The sequence below is a fragment of the Enhydra lutris genome, unplaced genomic scaffold (assembly GCF_002288905.1).
Source record: "Enhydra lutris kenyoni isolate GAN:26980312 unplaced genomic scaffold, ASM228890v2 scaffoldscaffold1, whole genome shotgun sequence".
Lineage (NCBI taxonomy): Eukaryota > Metazoa > Chordata > Mammalia > Carnivora > Mustelidae > Enhydra > Enhydra lutris.
The window spans coordinates 66,733,640-66,759,058 of NW_019154085.1; the positions used below are offsets into that span (position 1 = coordinate 66,733,640).

The 25,419-nt window shown below is 36.0% G+C and overlaps 1 protein-coding gene across 1 annotated transcript in view; it reads left to right on the top strand.

Annotated features, from left to right (window-relative positions):
• The window catches only part of LOC111141672 (ubiquitin protein ligase E3 component n-recognin 3 (putative)), a 246,766-nt gene that overhangs the window by 107,990 nt on the left and 113,357 nt on the right, over nucleotides 1-25,419 (top strand). The window contains exon 25 of the mRNA XM_022494416.1: nucleotides 15,919-16,068. Within this exon, the coding sequence (XP_022350124.1) occupies nucleotides 15,919-16,068 (150 nt within the window). The remainder of the gene's footprint in view (nucleotides 1-15,918; nucleotides 16,069-25,419) is intronic.

A 25,419-nucleotide genomic window follows, 5' to 3' on the forward strand; every position in this document is an offset into this window, starting at 1 on the left:
GGAGACTGCAGGGAAGAAGGAAGAGTAGATAGAGATAGAGGTGAGTTCCACTGTGGTTAAGGCAGATGGGAAATTGAGGCAATTACTCGTTTGCTTCAGTTTTCAGGGTTAATTAAAAGGTAAGCTCTGTTGAGTGAAAAGAGTAACACCTGAGATTTGAAATAGCTGCTGAGGACAGTGGGAGATGTTGCTCATGAAGGCTGAGTATAAAAGTGTAAAAATTTATAAGCAATATTTAGAGACCAGTTATATTCAGGATCATTTTGAATGTCATGAGTCTGCAAAGTTAATGACTTCCTTTCCTAAATCTTGTTACTTGTGGAAGGTTTGACCTTTTTTTTTGGCAGTAGCCAGGGCACCAGAAAAACACTTGAGAAATTAGGTAGGTATTATTGCTAACCAATAGAGGCAATATCACAGAAGCCATCAGGATAATGAGCTTTGCTTTCTCCCAGTCCCTGTTCTTGCGTGCCTCTGTGGTGACAATGAGGTAGTATAGATTCATGAGCACTTGGTTTATTTATGTTGGTTATGGCAGTGCCAGTGGGATTCTGGACCATTCAGATCTGTATGTTCCTTTTGTTTATAACTGAGTCCCTTCCCAAAGAAATCTGACTCCAAAAACCTATTTGAGAGCCCATTTTCACCATTCCCGAGATAAAAATTGCAAAGTCACATGTCTCTCTGTCTCTGATTACCATTTGCTTTTGACATTATATATTATAATATTATTAATACATGACACATGGCCTGCACCTGAGGCACCATCTGGCATTACCTAGATACAATTTAATTTTAGTCCACTGCTTTGCTTCATTTGTCAGATTCCTTTGTCTTGCGTTATTTCTCATTTGTGTTGTAAAAAATGTTAGCATTTTTAGTTGCTTCTTATTTTGCCTTTATCTTTCTTTATGAGGGATGTTTTCTTAACATAACACTTAACGTAACATAACACTCAGAATATTTCAGATTTATAACACAGAGTATTTTACAAATTCTCTAATCTATATAGCACATTAGTAAGTAAAAATTTAGGGACCAAAGTTTTTCTTTCTGAATACAGCTGATTTCTGCTCTGTGATTAGTACTCTTTTTTTCTGTTCCTTAATGCCTTTCTATAGTTATCAAAAAAATTTTTTTTATTTCTTTTCAGCATAACAGTATTCATTGTTTTTGCACCACACCCAGTGCTCCACGCAATACGTGCCCTCCCTAATACCCACCACCTTGTTCCCCCAACCTCTACCCCCCGCCCCTTCAGAACCCTCAGGTTGTTTTTCAGAGTCCATAGTCTCTCATGGTTCACCTCCCCTTCCAATTTCCCTCAACTCCCTTCTCCTCTCCATCTCCCCATGTCCTCCATGTTATTTGTTATAGTTATCAAATTTTTATATGAAGAGATTTACCTCTGCATATTGTTTCATCTTTCTCTCCTGGTCATTATTCCCATTATTTATTTTTACTAGTCATCTAGGTATAGGAGTCAGGATGTTAGATTATAATCTTGATCCATTAAGGTTTATCATATAGATATGGCTGAAATGCAACAGAATTGAATTCCAAGCGGGAGTTCAGATGTTTAACATAGAATAAGAATTTATTTTGGAAATTATCTTCTGATCTTAAACATACTACATTTTAATTGTATAAATTGTACAGTATAGGAGAGCATAAGCAAGGACATATTTTTTCCCTAATCCCACCATACAAAAGACATGTACATTACTGATGATACGATACTGTATATTACAATTTTGCCTTTATACACAGCATTTTAACATACAAATATCCTTGTATTATTATTAAAACTCCTGTTTCCTATAATATTTAAAGTTGAAGAAAGAATTTTTAAAGTTCATTGGAGAGAGAGCAAGGTATAGTGGCTTTGAACATGGACTCTGGAGCCTGTCTGCCTAGGTTTATACCTCAGCCACACCACTATCTGGGGCAATTTACTTAACCTCTCTCTGCATCAGTTTTCATATAGTGAAAAAGGAATTATTATACTACCTACTTCCTCGGGCTGCTGTGAGGATTGAATGTATTAGTACATTTAAAACACTTAGAGTAGGGGCGCCTGGGTGGCTCAGTGGGTTAAAGCCTCTGCCTTTGGCTCAGGTCATGATCCCAGGGTACTGGGATGGAGCCCCACATGGGGTTCTCTGCTCAGCAGGGAGCCTGCTTCCTCCTCTGTCTCTCTGCCTGCCTCTCTGCCTACTTGTGATCTCTGTCTGTCAAATAAATAAATAAAACTCTTAGAGTACTTTGCATATAAGAAGTGTTTATAAGCATTGGCTATTGCTATTCTTATTTTGAATTATATAATTTACTTAATTATCCCTTCATAATTAGACTATAGTTTTCTTCTTTTTTTAAAAGATTTTATTTACTTACATGAGAGAGAGAGTGCACGAGAAGGGGGGAGGGCAACTGGGAGAGGGAGAAGCAGACCCTCTGTGGAGCAGAGAGCCCAATGCAGGGCTCAATTCCGAGACCCTGGGATCAGGATCTGAGCCACCCAGGCTCCCCCTATGGTTTTTTTCTAATTTTAATTATAAATACTGTGTACCCAAAACTTTTTCTGTATTTTGAGTTTGGGTCTAAGAGTATGAGTTTTGGGGGATGATGGTGATACATTGCTTTGCATGTTAACTGTGTTCCCACCACTGTGCTAAATACATTCTGTATATTGACTTATTTGTCCTGACATCCCCATGAGAGAGGTGGTGTTATTCCAGACAAAGATGCCTAGACTCAGAGTAAGTAATTCCTCTGAGGTTATACTGTAGTAAATTGTAGGGCCTGGGCAATCGACAAGGCTTGTCTGCTCTTTACTATTTCTTCATATTTGGAGCAAATAAAGGAGAGTTAAGTGCTCTTCCCCTACGTTGGTAGCCATGGGATGAAAGGGACAGACATGAGATCAGTTGCCAAGTAAGAGTTGAACAGACCTGATGATTGATTGATTGATTGATTCAGGCACAAGGCACAAGATATGCAACATATTTGGAAATTTTTGTTTTTTTTAAAAAAACAGAATGAAAAGAATACTGCTTTTCCAATAGCTGAAGCAAAAATCTTTGATGTTCCTCTATTAGTCTAGCCTGTTGTAGGGCCAGCCCCGCCCAAATCACATGAACTGAAAGGGAGTGGTGAGGGGGCAATTCTGCTAACAAAAACTAAAGTCCGCTGTCAGCAGAAGGGTAGGAGATACTAGGTAAGTTGAAATAACATTTGTCCACCATACCCAGCCTTTAAGATTTCATTTGGTATGTGGGATTGTCTAAGCAGCAGCTGGCACACATCAGGATTTGGTTGATTTTTTATTGTTGTTGGTTGTAGAGGAAGCTGTTTATTTTGTTATTTAATAATACAGCTTAATTTGAGGTTTATCCTTTTATTTTTTAACATGTATGCTAAATATTTAGTGTTATTTATATAAGAAGGGAGGGTGAGGATATGAATGTATTTTATAAATTATGTTGAGATACAAAAATATTTATATCCCTAGTATCCCTTTCTTAGGTTAATGATAACGTACTATGTATGCTTTCTTTACCTTGTTTTTTTTCCACTTAACATTCTATCCTGGAGATCCCACCATGTAGTGTATAGAGATCTTCTTCATTCCCTTTTCTAGCTGTACAGTATTCCATTTTATAGGTTTCTCCTTCTCCCCATATTTTATTCAGATGGTCTTCTGTTATTGGAATTTGGGTTGTTTCTACTACAAATAGCACTGCAGTGAATATCCTCGCATATGTATCTATTCATATTTTCATAATATATCTATAAGATGGATTTTTAGAAGTGGTATTGCTAGGTCAAAGGGTAAATACATATGTAATTTTGCTAGATATTGTCAAATTGCTTTCATAGGAGTTGTACTGTTCTGCATTCCCATCAACATTGTGTCATAGTATCAATTTCCTTACATCCTTATCATTAGAATAAGTTGTCAAACTTTTGTTTTTTTGAAAACATGGTAGGGGAGAAGAAATGGTTTCATAGTCTAATTTTAATTAGCATTTCTGTTACTATTAAAAAGGATGATCTTTACATTTTTAACTGCTTCTTATTCCCTGATATATCTTTTTGCTGCTTTAGACAGTTTGGGGTATAATTTTATCATAAATTAGACTCTTTTTTAGTGCTCTTCCATTTCCTTAGAATCAGGCACAGCTGTGAACTTTGTTCTCTTTCAAGTAGGACAGATCTACTTGTGACATTGGAATGCATGTAGTGCATAGTTTTATGTATCTATGGCTGTTGCATATATATGTAAAAACATTTTATGAATTATTATAGTTTTGAATTATTCTCTGTAACTTGTGAAATTCTTGGTCTCTCAACTAAGTAGAAACTTCTTGAATTCCTTTTCAATGAAATTAGAAAGCAGACCTCATGTATAGAATATTTTTTGCACTGTTTGCTCTGAAAATAAATATATCAGTTTTGGGGATAGTGTTAGTCTGTCATGTTTTTAAAGTTTTTATTTAAATTCCAGTTAGTTAATGTACAGTGTAATATTAGTTTCAGGTGTACAATTTAATGATTCAACACTTAAGTACAACACGATGTTCATCACCAGTACGCTCCTTAATCCCCATCACCTATTTGACCTATTCCCCCATGGACCTCCTCTCTGGTAACCATCAGTTTGTTTTCTGTAGTTAAGAGTCTGTTCTTGGTTTGTGTCTCTTTTTTTCCCCTTTGCTCATTTGTTTTGTTTTTTAAATTCCACATATGAATGAAATCATATGGTATTTCTCTTTCTCTGACTTACTTAGCTTAAAATAATACTCTCTAGCTCCATCCATGTCCTTGCAAATGGCAAGATTGCATTCTTTTTTATGGCTGAGTAATATCCATCACACACACACACACACACACACATGCACAAACACACACACACATGTGCGTGTGCGTGCACACCTCCCTCCCCATCTTCTTTATCCATTCATCAGTTGATGGACATGGGCTGTTTCCATAATTTGGCTGTTGTAGATAATGCTGCTGTAAATATGTATCCCTTTGAATTAATATTTTTGTATTTTTTGTGTAACTACCTAGTAGTGCAGTTGCTGGGTTGTACTGTAGTTCTGTTGACTTTTTGAGGAACCTCCATACTGTTTTCCAGAGTGGCTATTCCAGTTTGCATTCCCACCAGTGGTGTAGGAGGATTCCCTTTCTCCACATCCTAGACAACACCTGTTGTTTCTTGTGTTGTTGATTTTAGCCATTCTGACAGTGTGAGGTGGTGTCTTATTGTCCCTTTGACTTGCATTTCCCTCATGATGAGTGATGTTGAACATCTTTTTACGTGTCTCTTGGCCATCTGGATGGCCAAAGAATGGACATTCTTTGGGAGAATGTCTTTTCATGTCTTCTGCCCATTTTTAATTGGCTTATTTGTTTCTTTGGGTGTTGAATTGTATAAGTTCTTTATGTATTTTGGTTACTGACCCTTTATCAGATATGTCATTTGCAAATATCTTCTTCCATTCTGTAGTTTTCCTTTGCTGTGTAGAAGGTTTTTATTTTCATGTAGTCCCGATAGTTTATTTTTGCTTTTGTTTCCCTTGCCTCAGGAGACATACCTAGTAAGAAATTGCTACAGCTAATGCCAAAGATCAGTACTATGGCCTGAACTCTGCCCTAGGATTTTAAAGGTTTCATGTCTCGCATTTAGGCCTTCAATCCGTTTTGAATTTATTTTTGTGTATGGTAAAAGAAAGTGGTCCAGTTCATTCTTGCATGTTGCTGTCCAGCTTTCCCAACACCATTTGTTGAAGAGACTGTCTTTTTTCATTGTGTATTCTTTCTTGCTTTTTTGAAGATGAGTTGACCATATAGTTGTGGGGCTAGGTCTGACATTTTATGTCCGTCATCTGTGATGTGGTATGTTTCAAAAACTGCAGCCCATAAATAGAAGTTAGATTTTGGTTATTCTATAAATAAGGCACACACTTATACCAATCTAAAACATTTTTTAAAAAGCATAATAGTGTGCTTAATATATCATATAAAACTAAATGAAAGCAAAGCTAATCATCTCTTCCTATGTTCCTTTTAACCTCACCCCTCTGGAATAAATTACTATAAACAGACTTTCTTGCTTCATATGAATACATATAAAAATTATATAACTGGATTTTATAGGTTTTTTTCTGAAATAAAATTATACTGTACATAAGGCTGTGTACTTTGCTTCCTTTTTAAAAACTTAATGTATCATGAATATCCCTGAAAATTATGTATGGTATATATAGATCTCTTTTTATCCCAGATTTCATTATGAACACCTATGTGCACACATGCATGCAGTATTACATGAATGAGATTAATATACACGCTTTTAATTTGTGTTATTTTTTCTTTTTCTTCCATGACCTGTGATTACAACTTGGTTTGTGTATTCCTGTGGTTTTCTCTATATTTGTATAATCATATACAATCATACTACAATTATATAGTCATTTAATCTTCTCCCTCTCTTTCTCCTCCTTCTTCTGCTTTCTTCCTTCCTTGTTTTTGGTCATTGCTTACTTTACCAAGTGAGATCACCCTTCTCTGTTCTGTATCTCAGTAATACTTCTAAGTCTTTACTAGTAGTTCTGATTCAGCAGTTCTCAACCTTGGTGCATATTAGACTCATGATAGCCTCCTTGAAGTAATACCTGTGCCTAGGCTCCACTATAGACTAGTTAAAGAAGAGTCTTTGAGAGTGGGGGTCAGGCATAGTGAAAGTTTCCAGCTGATTCTAATGTGCAGCCAAAGTTGAGAACCACTGCTTTAATTTAGTGTTTCTTTTTTCTTTATTTGGGGGCAAGTGGGGGAAAAGCCCATAATGGTTCATAAGGAAGTAATTTACTCAGCATATCTTTATTATTGGACATTCACTTTATTTTCAGTTTTTTTTTTTTTTTATTCTGCTCTACCTTGATAGTGCTGCAGTTAACAATCAATGTTAAGTTTCTGAAATTGGAGTATCACTGTATGTATCTACTCTTTGATAGCCACTAGATGGAGATAAGTGTTTATATATGGTTCTAATATGTATTACCCAAAATTTCTAAAGATCTAGTTATAGTGATGTAAATGTGACATTTAACTCATATTTTTTCTGCTTGTTGCCTGTTTAAAGTACAAAAAGTTCTTTCTTAGAATTTTTGGGTTTAAGAATTTGACATTTTCCTACAAAGCTAAATTTAGTCTGACCATATGATCCAGCCATCATGCTGTTAGGTATTTACCCAATTGATGTAAAAATATAGGTCTACACAAGAATCTGCACATGAATGTTTATTGAAGCTTTATCTTTAATCTCTTAAAACTGGAAGTAGCCAAGATGTTTTTCAATAGATGAATGGATAAGCAAGTTATGTATATGCAAATTATATGTATAAGCAAATATGTACAAGCAAATTATATATCCATATAGTGGAGTATATTCAGCAATAAAAAAGAATCAACTGTCAAGCCATGCTAAGACTGGGATGAATCTTAAATGCATTATTGCTTAATGAAAATAATCAGTATACTGTATGTTTCCAATTATACAACATTTTGGAAAGGCCAAAACTATATATAGTGAACAAATCAGTGGTTGCCAAAGTTGGGGAATGGGCTTAAATAAGTGAAGCACAAGGTATTTTTTAGAGTAGTGGAATTATTCTGTATGAGACTGTACAGTTGGATATGTAACACTATGCATCTGTTAAAACTTTATAACAGTAAGGTGAATTTTAATTTATTTAAGTTTAAAAAGTCATTTAGGAGTTTGGAGGTCCCGGGATGGACTACAGAATGTGACAAGAGAATCTATATTACAAATACATGAAACAACCTCATTTAGGGGATGAGGAGAAAAAGTGCTAAGTAACTTTGGAAATTAGTGGAGTCTGTAATACTGAAGCCAAAGGGAACTACACACAAGCACTGTAGTCTAGTTGATAACATTACTCCTGTGGCACTATGGGTTTACTCTTCTGAAACCACTATCCTTATATACTGAACAGTTAGGTAAATGGATGTGGATGATGGGAGCCAGATTTCTCACTGCTGGAGTGGGAAGTAATAGATAGGCAAGAGGAGAAGGCTGGAATGGTTCATGTGGTAATAGAGTTAGATACTGAAAGTGCTCCCAGTGGCCAAGCTGGAACAATTTATGCAAGAAAATAAATAGTATCAGATTATAACCCTGAGTATAAAATAAATATCCTGAATTCATACTTATATAAACAAATGAATAAATAAATGAGGAAGAATAGACAGATTTCCCACGCAGAAGAATTCCAAACTATTTATGTAGTTAACTCACCCTCAAGCAAATGGAACAACTCTCCCCGACTCCTTAAGTATAGGCTGTATACTTCATGACTTCCTCCAAAAAGTACAGTGTAGAAGGAGTGGATGGAGTTATGTTACAGTAGAGAAAGGTGGCAAACACTACCTTAACCAGATGATTTAGGTAAATATCAACAGCGATGTCATGTTGGTATTATGTACCTTTGATATGGTATGATGAGAATGGTACTTTACCTCAGTGGCCTTCCTCCCTAAAACCCATAACCTAGGACTGATCTTGAAAAAAACATTAGATGAGTTAGTATTAAGTAACATTCTACAGAACACCTGACGAGTACTTCTCAAAACTATCAAGGTCATCAAAAACAAGGAAAGTCTGGGGCACCTGGGTGGCTCAGTGGGTTAAAGCCTCTGCCTTCGGCTCAGGTCATGGTCTCAGGGTCCTGGGATCGAGTCCCACATCAGGCTCTCTGCTCAGCAGGGAGCCTGCTTCCTCCTCTCTCTCTCTGCCTGCCTCTCTGCCTACTTGTGATCTCTCTCTGTCAAATAAATAAATAAAATCTTTAAAAAAAAAAAAAAAAAAAAAAAAAAGGAAAGTCTGAGAAACTGTCACAGCCAAGAGAAGCTTAAGGAGACATGGCAACTGAATGTAATATGGTATCCTGGATGGGATTCTGGAATAGAAGAAGGACATTAGATAGAAGCTAAGGGAATCTGAAGGAAATATAGATTTTAGTTAATGTATCAACATTTTACCAATAAAAATGGATCAGTAATATACCAATATTAGTTCATTGTGACAAGCATACCCCTAATAAAAGATGTAAAAGGAAACTGGGTATGGGGTATATGAACTCTTTGTAGTAGCTTGAAAACTTCCCTACAAATCTAAAATTATTTTAAAATGAGATTGTTTTTTGGCAAGTAAAAAAAAAAATAAAGAGGAAAGCAAGAATGATGGTAATAAAAATAAAAAAATAATAAAAAATAATACTTCCTTACTAGAATTAATGATGTGCAGTGAGAGTTTTGCCGTTGTGGCATTTGTCACAGGGCAGTCAGACTTCTTAGTAGAAAACAGTAAACGCTAATAGTGTGCTTAGTTTATGAATAGTAACTCACCTAGTGGGTTACTAACAAGTACTCAGTTGTAGTTAAAAATTAAAGTTTATAGGGGTGCCTGGGTGGCTCAGTAGGTTGGGCCTCTGCCTGCGGCTCAGGTCATGATCTCGGGGTCCTGGGATTGAGCCCCATGTCGGGATCTCTGCTTGGAGGGGAGCCTGCTTCCCACCCTCTCTCTGCCTGCCTCTCTGCCTACTTGTGATCTCTCGCTGTCAAATAAATAAAATCTTAAAAAAAAGTGTATTGTATGTTTTTAAAACAAATAAAAGGCTTCACATTTTAGATCAGTTTATGCAATAAAGAAAATTCTCTATGCCTACCACTGGGCTACAAACCACACTTCACCCTGTGATACTAGTGCTTTGCAGTTGACTGTTCCCAGAGGAGGCCTAATGTTTTGAAACAAAAATATGTTTCTCATAATTTTGAGGGCATTAAATATATCTTCCCTACATCATTTATCTTTTCTTTTCTCTATTCATCCAAGAAAACTTCGGAAATACAAAGACAAAACATGCACCAAGAAGATTTTTGATTGTTTTACAAATACTTATTTTAGTTTAATACAGTGAGTTCATGTCAAAGGTAAAAGTAAAGGCAAAGCTATTTTTAATTAAAGATTAATTCAATGTGAAAATAGATTTTAAGCAATTTAAACCAATATTAGAATAAGAAATTTTGCATAACAGTATCAACTCTTGAAGTGGAATTGTAATATTCATGAATACTGAAGCTTTTCACTTTGGTGATGTTAAAACGAGTAGTTGACTAAATAGGTGTTAAAATGCTGCTGTTGGAAAATGATTTTTAATCCCTTAAATCAAAATATCTGAATGGAAACACCTTTATCACTTTAAATATTAGCTTTCATGATTCACATATCTCAGTAAGGCAGAGTTCTTCAATTCTTTTGAGAGGTTACATACTGTAATTAACATACAGTAGAAATTTTGTCAGTTAGCAGTTACTGTGTAACAGACCATCCCCAAATTTAGTGATTTAAAACAACAGCCATTTATTATTTCTCCTGAGTTAGTGGTTAGTGGGTTGGCTGGTAGTTTTAATTTGGACCTGACTTTTCTGTGAGAGGTTTAACTGGTTGGTTGAAATCTGCTATTCAGCTGATTGGGACTGAGCTGAATTGATGGGACAACCCGACGCTGCTCCATGTGGGTTCTCATCCTCAAGCCAGCTAGCCCAGACTTATTCTTATATAGGTGACATGGTGTAGAGTGCAAGAAATAAAGAAGGAGGGAAAGCATGCAAGGTAATTTGAGCCCTTGTTTTGGAAAAGCATGTTACTTCTGCTTCATTCTCTTGAGTAAAGCAAATCAAGACCAGCTCATATACAAAGGGTGGGGAAATAAATTTTACATTTTGATAGGAGGAGTTTCAAAGTCACATTGCAAAGATCATAGAAACAGGGATGGAGAAGTGGAGAATTGGGGCCATTTTGCAGTCATTCTATAACAGTGATTGTAAACAGAACTTTGGCAAATTTGAAATAGTATTCAGAAGAATCACCTGCTTAATTCAGATAGATTCTTTTCTGTTCATGTAAAACCAAAGAGGTGAATTAACTATCACTTTATTTTGCCTTTATTGTAATAACATTCCTTACGGTAATTTAAAATAGGCACTTGTTTTTAAAGAGCAAGTGTCAATTTTAAACAAACACATTTTAAATTTTTAAATTTTATTTATTTTTAATTAATATATAGTGTATTATTTGCTTCAGGGGTATAGGTCTGTGAATCATCAGTCTTACACAATCCATAGCACTCACCATACATAGCACATATCCCCACCAGTGACCATAACCCAGCCACCCTATCTCCCCCCAATCCCTCACCTAGTAACCCTCAATTTGTTTTCTGAGATTAAGAGTCTCTTATAGTTTGTATCCCTCCCAGTCCCATCTTGTTTCATTTTTTCCCTCCTTGCCCTCCACGACCCCCCACCCTGCCTCTCAAATTCCTCATATCAGAGAAATCATACGATAATTGTCTTTCTCTGATTGACCTACTTCACTTAGCATAATACCCTCTAGTTCCATCCATGTCATTGCAGATAGTAAGATTTCAGGGTTTATGATGGCTGCATAGTATTCCAGTGTGTGTGTGTGTGTGTGTGTGTGTGTGTGTGTGTGTGTGTACACACACCACATCTTCTTTATCCATTTATCCATTGATGGACATCAAGGTTCTTTCCATAGTTTGGCTATTGTGGATATTGCTGATGTAAACATTCAGGTGCACGTGCCCCTTCAGATCACTACATTTGTATCTTTAGAGTAAATACCCAGTAGTGCAATTCCTGGATCATAGGTAGCTCTGTTTTCAACTTTTTGAGGAACCTCCATACTGTTTTCCAGAGTGGCTGCACCAGCTTGCATTCCCACCAACAGTGTAGGAGGGTTCCCCTTTCTCTGCATCCATGCCAACATTTCACATTTTAAATTTAATTGTGTTGAAAGTCAAAGTATAATTTAAGTAATTGAAGTGTGATTTGTAGGAGGAGTGTTTTCATTATTAGAATCGTCTCTGGTTGTACTTGGATTGATCATTTTCTACTATTACTGTCTCAGTTTTGCATCAGTCTTCATTTTTAAAGTTTACCTAAAAGAAATCATCGTAATCTCTTCATTGCATCAATTTGTATGACATATCTTTTTAGAATTTTTTTTTCTTCTTTGGTGTAGAAAATATATACAGGTATTGATGTGTGCATGTGATTGGCAGAATTAAGTATCTTTATTATAATTCTTACTACAGAATATACCCTGTTATGCTGTTCATTTAATAAAGCTTAAGAACTTTTCAACTTTTTGTTGAAATCTAACATATGCATAGAAAAGTACATACAGGTATCATGAGTATAGAGCTATATGAGTTTTTTAAAAAATATTTTATTTATTTATTTGACAAAGAGAAAGACCAGGAAAGGGAGAAGCAGATTCCTTGTTGAGCAAGGAGCCTGATTCAGGACTTCAGGACCCTGGGATCATGACCTGAGCTGTAGACAGGTGCTTACCTGACTGGGCCACCCAGGCACTCCATGCTATATGAGTTTTTAAAAACTGGGTGTTCCTGGGTAATCAGCATCTGGGTTGAGAAATTGAACATTACCAGCATCCTCTAACCCCTTTATGTTCTCTGTCACTGCTTCATGTTCTCTGTCACTGCCTGTAAGAGTAACAAGTATCCTTATTCCTAATCCCATACATGTTTTGCCTATTTTTGTTCTTTATGTAACCATTTAAATATAATACCTACTCTTCTGAGCTTGACTCTTTCAGAATAAGATGCTGTTAATATTTCTCCATGTCTGTATAGGTAAGGAATAATAACTACATATAATTTGGTCAGAGATCCTTTTAAAATTTTAACTAAAATTTGAAATTGGATACTGAATGATAGACTCAATTATAAGTTACCAATAATAAATATACATACATATTTATTGGAGGGATAATATATTTTAATTCATTATCGAATATACAGAAGCAGTAGTTTTTTTCTTTTAAGAAATAAAGCATGATCTTTTTAGTTTCTTGAGGAAAAGCAAAAAGGGATGTTGGTGTCTGTAATTACTAAAATTAGAACTCAGATGAAATTTGCTGTGCATGCACACAAAACAGACAATCATGTAAAAAAAATGGGCAGAAGATATGAACAGACACTTCTCCAAAGAAGACATACAAATGGCTATCAGACACATGAAAAAATGTTCATCATCACTAGCCATCAGGGAGATTCAAATTAAAACCACATTGAGATACCACCTTACACCACTTAGAATGGCCAAAATTAGCAAGACAGGAAACGACATGTGTTGGAGGGGATGTGGAGAAAGGGGAACCCTCTTACACTGTTGGTGGGAATGCAAGTTGGTACAGGCACTTTGGAGAACAGTGTGGAGATTCCTCAAGAAATTAAAAATAGAGCTTCCCTATGACCCTGCAATTGCACTACTGGGTATTTACCCCAAAGATACAGATGTAGTGAAAAGAAGGGCCATATGTACCCCAATGTTTATAGCAGCAATGGCCACGGTCGCCAAACTGTGGAAAGAACCAAGATGCCCTTCAATGGACGAATGGATAAGGAAGATGTGGTCCATATACACTATGGAGTATTATGCCTCCATCAGAAAGGATGAATACCCAACTTTTGTAGCAACACGGACAGGACTGGAAGAGATTATGCTGAGTGAAATAAGTCAAGTAGAGAGAATCAATTATCATATGGTTTCACTTATTTGTGGAGCATAACAAATAGTATGGAGGACAAGGGGAGTTAGAGAGGAGAAGGGAGTTGAGGGAAATTGGAAGGGGAGGTGAACCATGAGAGACTATGGACTCTGAAAAACAATCTGAGGGTTTTGAAGGGGGGTGGGTGGGAAGTTGGGGGAACCAGGTGGTGGGTATTGGAGAGGGCACTGATTGCATGGAGCACTGGGTGTGGTGCAAAAACAGTGAATACTGTTAGGCTGAAAATAAATTAAAAAAATTAAAAAAAAAGAGGCTATACAAAGAGTAAAATTAAAAACTAAAGGGAGGAAGTAAAAAAATAGAAAAAAATTTACTGTGCATGAAAAAGAGGTCATCTATTTTATTTTCATGCTTTTAACCCTGTATCACTATAGAAGATTATCAAGCCTTACTTTAAAAAACTCCAGAAAGAGTGATTTAGCAGCTTCTTTGGTAATGTGTTTTGCTATGGGGATTTCCCTGAAGTTTTCAAGTTGATGGTACCAAGACAGAAAAAAGGAAAACTATGTGTGTGAGATAGAGTCAGTGACAATTTAATTCTTTAGCATTTAATCTGAGACAATTTTTTTTCATGTCACTTCAGGTCAGGTATTTCTTTGTTTTCTTTTGAACTTGAGAGCAATCAGTTACATTCCCTCTTTTCTGTAGTAAAGTTTTCTCTCTAAAAAAACAGAGCAATCATGTGTCAAATCTTAATACCTTCTGGTACTTCTTTCGAAATCTTTTCATTTTGATCAGTTAATCTTATTTTCATTGGCATCAAGCTTTCTGGTTCTGATTCTATTCTAGTTCCATTGTATTCTATTGTTAAATTGTTTTTTCTCTGATTTCTTCATTGGCTTCTTTTTATTTCCATTAATACTGAGCATCATCCAAAGTTCTCTTTTAGGTTTCTGGCTCCATTTTTTTCTCAGTAACTCTTAATACATATTAGATATGTTTATTTGCATGAATCTTTATATAAAATGTATCTGAACTTGACATCTTTCTTTTTCTATTTCTCTCATGTATTTTTACCTATTTATTTAGATATGCCTGCATCTTTTAAATATGTCACACATCATTTCTATTTTTCTGGTCTTCCCAGTCCCCCCTACTTATTTCTTTGCCACTGTGGACAACATCATGTTCTTCACAGAATGTAAGAGTCTTTATCTGAGTATCATTATTGGCTCAGTGTTTAATTTCTTGCTGTTAATGACATTAATACCAGAGGATTACTGTTATTTCCTATAGTAGTTCTGCTTTATTAATATATATGGTTTTATCTAAATGATTTCCTTACATAAATATATATTGATTATCATTATTGCTAAGATATAATCACTAGAATTCAAAATAAAGGAGAAATGGTTCATTCCTCTTTTATCTCCTAGTAAATATTGCCATTTTCTTCCCCAGGAGCTGCCACATTACACATTTCCCTTCTGAAATGCCTCAAAAAAAAAAAAAAAAAAAAATTAAAACAGTCTCCTCCTAAAATCCTTTCCTTCCTGTGTTTTGGTTTCAGTTTTTTTTTTTTTTTTAAAGATTTTGTTTATTTATTTGACAGAGAGAGATCACAAGCAGGCAGAGAGGCAGGCAGAGAGAGAGAGGAGGAAGCAGGCTCCCCACTGAGCAGAGAGCCCGATGCGGGGCTCCATCCCAGTACCCTGGGATCATGACCTGAGCCGAAGGCAGAGGCTTTAACCCACTGAGCCACCCAGGTGCCCCTTGGTTTCAGTTTTTATATGTGAATGATACAACAACATTTGAAGTGTATTTAACCATATAAATTAAAATCTTTCATTATGGGGCACCTGGGTAGCTCAGTTCATTAAGATCTCCTTTCTGCTCAGGTCATGATCTTGGGATCCTGGGATCAAGCCCCTCATCGGGCTCCCTGCTCACTGGGGAGTCTGCTTCTTTCTCTGCCTATGCCCCTTCCCCTGCTCATGTGTCTCTCTCTCTCTCTCCCTCCACAACTATCTCTCTCAAATAAATAAATAAAATCTTTAAAAAACCAAAATCTTTCATTATATAAACTGTATTTTTTTTCTGATTGAACGTTTTACTTCGGCAAGGTTAATTTTTTCCCCATAGTTTTAATACTATAAAACTTGATTGGTATTGAAGCACAAAATTATTTGAACTTGATTTTTTTTCCTCTGTATTTTCATTGAAGAAAGATTTTTCTCCTCGAGAATTAAGAGCTGTAATTTTTTTCACCTCAGATTCTCCTGAGAATGATATTCCTATGGAGATCACAACAGCAGAACCACAAGTTTCTGAAGCAGTATATGATTGTGTTATTTGTGGTCAGAGCGGCCCCTCCTCTGAAGACCGACCTACAGGATTGGTTGTACTGTTACAAGCATCCTCAGGTAAAAACAAAGTAATTTTTCAGTGGATTATCTTAGAGCCTAAGTGTATACAACATGTTAATAAATATCTGTATTAATTGAAAGTTATATCTTCGTCTTGATATAACTATAGATCTATATAGCAGGGATCAATTTAGATCTGTTAGCAAGGATTTTAAATTTGGTTTTCTCTGACTTTCCTGGGTATGAGTGTTGGAAGAAGCCCTTTACAGAGAAGTCTCTCTATATGTTATACAGTCTTTTTCCTTAAACTGTTATGGTATATTACCTATCCTAGAGAGCCTGAATGGAGTTCAGCTTTCTTGACAATTTAATTGTTTTAAAGTTGGGGTGCATTTTAAGCCCAGAAATATTGTCAGTTAAGTATTTTAACTACATAAGGCACATTCAGGTAGTTTTGCATTTATTTCTTGAGCTAGTAGAAGCAGTAATTCTTGAAACAGCTTGCTGAATATCTTTGCCAATATGTAATTAAAAAAATTTTTAAAATTTATTTTAGAGCATGCACGTGGGTCGTCGGGGGAGGGGCAGAGGGAGAAGCAGAGACTCTCAAGCAGATTCTGCACTGAGCAGGGAGCCTGACATGGGGCTCCATCTCATGAGTGAGATCATGACCTGAACTGAAATCAAGAGTCAGACATTTAACAGAGCTACCCACGTGTCCCTAAAATTTTTTTGAAAAATAATTTTGAAGGATTTGTCTGAATGCTCTCTATCCTTTCCCATGCTAAAGTATTTTAAGGTGTGATAACTCTTACACACTCTAGTCCTAATGTATCGAATCCATTTTTGACAGGAGTTTGTGTGAAGCAAAGAGAAAATAAAATTCTTTGACCTTGCTTCTGAGCATTTTTTCCTAGGGTGTTTATTCTCTAAATTAGTATAGTAAAGTGGAAAGAGATATGACACTCCCCTGAGTTCAAATGCAAGTATTGCTTGATGTAATCTGGCTAAGTTTGTTGCTTTCTTTTAACTGGAGACAATGTTGACTTCAGAGAATTGTTTGGTTAAGTAATGTAATATAGGCAAAAGGATCTAATGGGGTGCTGGTAATTTAGTTTATCCTCTTCTTTCTTTTCTTGCTTAAAAACAAAATTCCTTTGGAAAATCCCAGTTGAATAGGACATTGGAGTAGAGCTGTCAAGACCAGAAAGGCCTACTAAAAAGGAAATGTATGGGGTACCTGGGTGGCTCAGTGGGTTAAGTATCTTGATTTTGGCTCAGGTCATGATCTCAGGGTCATGAGATGAAGCCCTGTGCTCAGCGGGGAGTCTGCCTCCCCCATCTCCCTCTACCCTCCCCCTGCCCCTGGGCCCATGCATGCTCTCTGTCTCTCTCTCTAATAAATAAGTAAATCTTATTTATTTATTAAAAAAAAAAAGATTTTTATTTATTTATTTATTTGACAGAGATCACAAGTAGGCAGAGAGGCAGGCAGAGAGAGAGGGGAAAGCAGGCTCCCCGCTGAGCAGAGAGCCCGATGCGGGGCTCGATCCCAGGATTCTGGGATCATGACCTGAGCCGAAGGCAGAGGCTTTAACCCACTGAGCCACCCAGGCGCCCCTAAATAAGTAAATCTTTAAAAAAAATAAGGAAATGTCTGAGAGTATTGGCTAGTTTTGTAGCTATTTCTGTTTTCTACTGCTGTGACAAAACTAGCCTATTAGATTATTGCCACTTAACTTCTTATAACTTTTTCACCAAAACTTCATAATCATAAATGTTTTCTTTATTCCTTTATTCATTCATCCCACAAATATTTATTGGGAACCTAGGTGCCAGATACTGTCATAGTATAAAACAAAGCAAAACAGAATCTCTGCCCTAATGAAGGCAGAGATTTTGTTTTTGTTGTTTTAATCTTTATTTGTTTATTATTTTATATTTTTAAAATTGCTTTGACCAAATTGTCACTTCATTTAATTCTTTTTTACAATTTTGTACACTAGCTAAACTTATTAATACTGGATCATTCCACTATATTGTAGCTCTTTTTTATAGATAGAAGGAAATGAATAAGAAACTAACATGAAAAAGCATTAGATCTCTAAAGAGTGACTTTAATTGGGAACTGTAGCAGGTGAAGTCTCTGGCTGTTTCCTAACTTTCTGAGCCTCACACACCTACTGACATCTTGCATTTTACCACTCTCTACTTTTTTCCTTACTTCTGACCTCTATTTTAATCTGTCCCTTCTCTTTTTATTTTATCTTTTTAAGTTTTAATATGGAATGTTTTATTTAATTTTTTGTTTCAAGTGTTTATTTAAATTCTAGTTAGTTAACATATAGTGCAATATTAGTTTAAGGATAGAATTGAATGATTCATCACTTACATATAAAATCCAGTGCTCATCGAAACAAGTGCCCATCATTCATTTAGCCCTCTTCCCCCCATCTCCCCTCCACCAACTCTGTTTGTTCTCCATAGTTGAGAGTGTCTTAGGATTTGCCTCTCTTTTTCCCCCCTCCTCCTATGTTCATCTGTTTTGTCTCTTAAATTCCACATATAAGGGGCGCCTGGGTGGTTCAGTGGGTTAAGGCCTCTGCCTTCGGCTCAGGTCATGATCCCAGGGTCCTAGGATCGAGCCCTGCATTGGGCTCTCTGCTCAGCAGGGAGCCTGCTTCCCCCATCCCCTCTCTGCCTACTTGTGATCTCTGTCTGTCAAATAAATAAATAAAATCTTAAAAAAAAATTCCACATATAAGTGAAATCAAGTATTTGTCTTTCTCTGACTAACCTGTTTCCCTTAACATAATAAACACTTAACTCCATCCACCTTGTTGCAAATGGCAAGATTTCATTCTTTTTGAAGGCTGAGTAATATTCTATTGTGTGATATATCACACACACACACACACACACACACACACACACGCACACATGCACACACACATACCACATGTTCTTTATCCATTCATCAGACATTTGGGCTCTTTCCATAATTTGGCTATTATTGATAATGCTGCTATAAACATGTGTCCCTTTAAATTAGTATTTTTGTATGCTTTGAGTAAATACCTGGTAGTGCAATTCCTGAGTCATAGGGTAGTTCTATTTTTGACTTTTTGAGGACCCACCATACTGTTTTCCAGAGTGGCTGCACCAGCTTGCATTCCTACCAACGGTGTAAGAAGGTTCCCCTTTCTCCGCATCCTTACCAACACCTGTTGTTTCCTGTGCTGTTTGTTTTTGCCGTTCTCACAGTGCGAGGTGATATCTCTATATCTGTAGTTCTAATTTGCATTTCCCTGATGATGACTGATGTTCGGCATCCTATCATGTGTCTGTTGGCCATCTGTATATATACCTTCTTTGGGAAAATGTCTCTTCATGTCTTCTTCCTATTTCTTAACTGGATTATTTGTTTTTTGAGTGTTGAGTTTGATAAGTGCTTTACAGATTTTAGATACTAACCCTTTATCAGATGTGATTTGCACATAACTTTCCCTATTCCATCAGTTTCCTTTTAGTTTTGTTGCGTGTTTCCTTTGCTGTGCAGGAGCTTTTTATTTTGACATAGTCCCAATAACTCATTTTTACTTTTTTTCCCTTGCCATAGGTTATGTGTCTAGTAAGAAGTTGCTACAGCTGATGTTGAAGAGGTTACTGCCAGGGTTTTTCTCTAGGATTTTTATGGTTTCAGGTCTCATATTTAGGTCTTTAATCCATTTTGAATTTATTTTTATGGATGGTGTAAGAAAGTGGTCCAGTTTCATTTTTTTGCATGTTGCTGTCCAGTTTTCCCAACACCATTTGTTGAAGAGACTGTCTTTTTTTACATTGGATGTTCTTTCCTGCTTTGTCAAAGATTAGTTGACCACATAGTTATGGGTCTATTTCTGGGCTTTCTATTTTGTTCTGTTTATCTATGTGTCTGTTTTTGTGCCAGTATCATACTGTTTTGATGGCTATAGCTTTGTAATAGAGCTTGACATCCAGAATTGTGGTGCCTCCAACTTTGCTTTTCTTTTTCAAGATTGCTTTGGCTGTTTGGGGTCTTTTGTGGTTCCATACATGGTTTAGGATTATTTGTTATAGCTCTGTGAAAAATGTTGTTGGTATTTTGATCAGGATTGTATTAAATATGTAGACTGCTTTGGATAGTATAGACATTTTAATAATATTTATTCTTCCAATCCGTGAGCATGGAATTTTTTTTCATTTCTTTGTGTCCTCTTCAATTTCTTTTATAAGTGTTCTATTATTTTCAGAGTACAGATCTTATACCTCTTTAGTTAGGTTTATTCCTGGTTATGGAATGGTTTTTGGAGCAGTAATAATGGGATCGCTTCCTTGATTTCTCTTTCTGCTGCTTTATTATTTGTGTACACAAATGAAACAGATTTCGTTACGTTGATTTTTTTATCCTGTGACTTTGCTAAATTCTTGTATCAGTTTTAGCAATTTTTTGGTGGAGTCTTTGGGGTTTTCTACCTAGAGTATCATGTCTTTTGCCAATAGTGAAAGTCTGATTTCTTCCCTGCATATTTGGATGCCTCTTATTTCTGTTTCTTGTCTTATTGCTGAGGCTAGGACTTCCAGTACTATGTTAAATAACAGTGGGGAAAGTGGATGTTACTGTTTTGTTCCTGACTGTAGAGGAAAAGCTCTCAGTTTTTCCCCATTGAGGATGGTATTAGCTTTGGCTTTTTTGTATATGGCCATTATGAAGTTGAGGTATGTTCCCTCTATCCCTATTTAGTTGAAGTTTTTATCAAGAATGGTTGCTGTATTTTGTCAGGTGCTTTTTCTGCATCTGTTGAGAGAATCATATGGTTATCCTTTCTTTTACTAATGCGGTGTTTCACGTTGACCGTTTCGTGGATGTTGAACCACTCTGCATTCCCTGCAGCCCAGAAGTAAATCTCACTTGATCATGATGTATATGAATATGGAACATTTTAACCACATAATGGAGTAAAGAGACTAGTGAAATGTACTTCCATGTCTCCATCAATCTTCAATAGTAATTAACTTGAGCTAATCTTATTTATCTTCCCCATGCCCCAAATTATATTGAAGCATGTTCCAGACATCATTTCATTTCATCTATAAATATTTTTACTGTTTTAGTTAAAAAGAAAGTTCTTGTTTTTAAAACATTACCACAGTGACTCATAAGTAAATTAGTTCCTCAGTATAGTTATATATCTAATCAGTGTTCAAAATTCTCCAGTTGTTTCTTATTTACTTTATTAGATTAATTAATTTATAGTTATAGGGTCTCCTTGTAATCTTTTAATTAGTAGTTTCCTTTTCATCTCCTGCCTTTCTCCTCCATTCTCCCAGGTAGGCGCTCTCCTACACCCATACATTTTACTCTTTTTTTACAAAATTGGCTCATTGAAAAACATTTTGGATTTTGCTGGAGATATCCCCATGATGTTTAACTCTTTCCTCTGTCCACTCTGTTTTCTGTCTGTTTGAGATAATTCACTTTAAATGATAACTATTGCCTAGAGTAGTCAGTTCATCAGAGATCACAAATCTTTCATTTTTTGTTTATTACCTGAAATATTTCTATAAAAGAAATTTTACTTCATCAACTATTTTGGTTACTCTGACAAATAAATTATACCTGAAAGACAGGATAAATACCATCTTCTTTCCCTTTATTTAGTAGTGCTCCAAGTATTGAGGTAGTGGTTCTTTAGTCCTTTCCCCAAATAATTAATTAGTACTTTTAGTATTATTATGATCTGTTTCAGTTAATTTCTTATTGATGATCACATTCTTCTTTGTTCAGTGAGAGCTCTTCAAGTTACTTCCTCAGTTCTTTTTTATTTTTATTTATTTTTTTTATTTTTTAAAACATTTTATTTATTTATTTGAGAGAGAGAGAGACAGTGAGAGAGAGCATGAGCAAGGAGAAGGTCAGAGAGAGAAGCAGACTCCCCGTGGAGCTGGGAGCCTGATGCGGGACTCGATCCCGGGACTCCAGGATCATGACCTGAGCTGAAGGCAGTCGCTTAACCAACTGAGCCACCTAGGTGCCCTCCTCAGTTCTTTTGATACAAAACTTATAGACTTGGGAGTTTACATCTTTTGGCATGGCAAGTTATACCTTTCTCACCCAGAAATCAGTCATTTCTCTAAGAAGTTTCTTTTACTGGGAAATGGTATTTAGAGACCACAGTCTGGGTGCTAGTTGTGCTTATTGCTCTAGACTTTTTTTTATAGCCATCAATCCTTTATTGGCCTGTCTCGAAACCATGCATCAAAGAAGAGTCCCATGATTTCTCCCCTTAGTCTAACATTCAAGTTGTGCTGAATTACAGACTTTTGATTAGGAGCCCTTCAAAACACTGCTTAAGTTAAGGGCAGTTTTATAAAGTTCTAAAGGTATTGTTTTATATGCTGTCTCACTATTGTGCAGAATGTCTGTTGTAAATATTATTGACTTGGGGAGTTTCAGTTCCTCGTAAAAGAATACAATATTATATAATCTTTTCCATTTTATTACTCACCACAGTCTTTGAAAAACTCAAGAAAGTCAGTGTTTTAATCTTAGTGCTTTAAAAAACATATGTAATAAACAAAAAGCCTGTAATAATGAACTGAATCCAGAAAGACCTGCAGATTGAGATTTTTAAACCAAATATCAATGTTCTTGTAGAAAAATGCAGATAGTCAAAAACATGCACGGCAAGGAGGGAAGATGGAGCTGTAAAGGAGCAGAATTTTTGTATACTATTGGAAGTTGATATTAATGTTTCAACCTTGACTTAGAAAGTGAAGGTAACCATTTAAGAAAAATCTAAGATAAGAAATGAGAAGAGAATCAATATGGTAAACTAGAATATTCAATTAATCACAAAAGTAAGTGGTAATAAACAAACTGAGGAACATATAGAAATGAAAAGCAAAAAGCAGAATTAAGCCCTTCTAAATCAATAATTATTTGAAATATAAATGCATTCAACTCTCCAATTAAAAGGCAGAGATTGATAGAATAGACTAAAAAACGTGAATATAGGAGACATTTTAGATCCAAAGACACAAATAGGTTGAAAATGGATGAGAAAAAGTATTCCATGCAAACAGAACCAAAAGAGAGCTGGGATGGCTATGCTAATTTCAGACAGAATAGATTTTAAGCAAAACATTGTCACAAGAAGAAAAAGGACATTATATATTGATAAATGAGTCACTCCATCAAGAAGATAAAATAATTATGAACATGATACATACCAGAGCTACCTGGGTGACTCAGTTGGTTAAGTATCTGACTTTGACTTAGGTCATGATCTCAGAGTCCTAAGATCGAGCCCCATGTCCGTCCGGCTCTGTCACATAGCAGGGAATCTGCTTGCCCCTCTCCCTCTGCCCTATGCCTGCTTATTCTCTCTGTCTCTTTCTCAAATAAATAAAGTCTTTTTTTGTCTGTTTGTTTTCTTTGTTTTAAAAGATGTGATACAGGGACGCCTGGGTGGCTCAGTTGGTTAAGCAGCTGCCTTCGGCTCAGGTCATGATCCCAGTGTCCTGGGATCGAGTCCCACATCGGGCTCCTTGCTCAGCAGGGAGCCTGCTTCTCCCTCTGCCTCTGCCTGCCATTCTGTCTGCCTGTGCTTGCTCTCTCTCCCTCTCTCTCTCTCTGACAAATAAATAAATAAAAAAAATCTTTAAAAAAAAAATAAAAGATGTGATACATACCAAATGGGCGCCTGGTTGGTGCAATTGATTAAACATCTGACTCTTGGTTTTGGCTTAGGTCTTGATCTCAGGTCATGATCTTAGGGTTGTGAGATTGAGCCCTGTGTCAGGCTCCTTGCTCAGTGCAGAATCTGTTTGGGATTCTCTCTGCCTCTCCCTCTGGCCCGTTGCTCATGCTCTTTCTCTTTCTCAAAATAAATAACTAAATTAAAAAAAAAGAATACATACCAAACAGCAGAAACCCAAAATATATGAAGCAAAAATTGACAGAATTAGAGGGAGAAGTAGTTTTATAATAATAGTTGAGACTTCAGTGCCCCCATTTTAAATAATGGGTAGAACAACTAAACAGAAGATTAAAGAGGGAAAACACTTCAGTGGCACCCAGATGGCTTAGTTAGTTAAGCCTCCGGACTGTTGACTTTGGCTCAGGTCATGATCTCAGGGCTGTGAGATGGAGACCCATGTTGGGTGTGTGCTGAGTGTGGAGTCTGCTTGGGAATCTCTTTCTCCTCCCTTGCCTTTTCCCTCACCTCTCTCTCTTTCTCCCCCTCTCTAAATTAAAAAACAAAAAAAGAAACAAATCACTTTAACAACAGTATAAAACAGATCTAACCAACTTATATAGAACACTTTAGCCAACAAGAGTAGAATACACATTTTTCTCTGTTGTACATGGAAAATTCTCCAAGATAGACTATGTATTATGCCACAAAAGAAACCATAATACATTTAAAAAGATTGAAATCATCCAAAGTATCCTCTCTGATCAGAATGGAATGAAACTAGAAGTCATTAAATTGGAAAATTTGAAAACTGGAAAATTCACAAATAAATGGAAATTAAAATAACACATTCTTTTTAAAAAATTTTATTTTATTTTTTGTTTTTGACTTTTTAAAAATTTTATTTTTTTTCAGTGTTCCAAAATTCGTTGTTTATGCACCACACCCAGTGCTCCATGCAATATGTGCCCTCCACAATACCCACCACCAGGCTCACCCACCCCCCACCTCCTCCTTTCCAAAACCCTCAGTTTGTTTCTCAAAGTCCATCGTCTCTCATGGTTTATCTCCCCCTCCGATTTCCCAGTTATGCTGAGTGAAATAAGTCAAGCAGAGAGAGTCAGTTATCATATGGTTTCATTTACTTGTGGAACATAAGGAATAACATGGAGACATTGGGAGATGGAGAGGAGAAGTAAGTTGGGGGAAAATAACACATTCTTAAACAACTACTGGGTCCAACAAGAGATTACAAGTGAAATTAGAAAATACTTTGAAATAAATGAAAATGAAAACACAACATACTAAAACCTATGGGAAAGTAGTACACAGAAGGAAATTTGTAACTGTAAATATTTACATTAAAAACAAAGATCCCAAATCAATAACCTAACTTTACACTTTTAAGGAACTTGAGAAAGAAAAGCAACCTAAACCCAAAGCTAGCAGATGGAAAGAAATAATAAAGATTAAAGCATAGATAAATGAAGTAGAGAATAGGAAAACAGTAGAAAGAGTCAGCAAAAGCAAAATTTGAAAAGCAAATTTGAAAATGTCAAAATTGACAGTTTTATAGCTTGACTGGCCAAGAGTTAAAAAAAAAAAAAAAACCACAGAAATAACTAAAATCAGAAATGGAAATTATGAACATTACCACAGTCTTAAAGAAATAGAAGACTATAAAGGAATA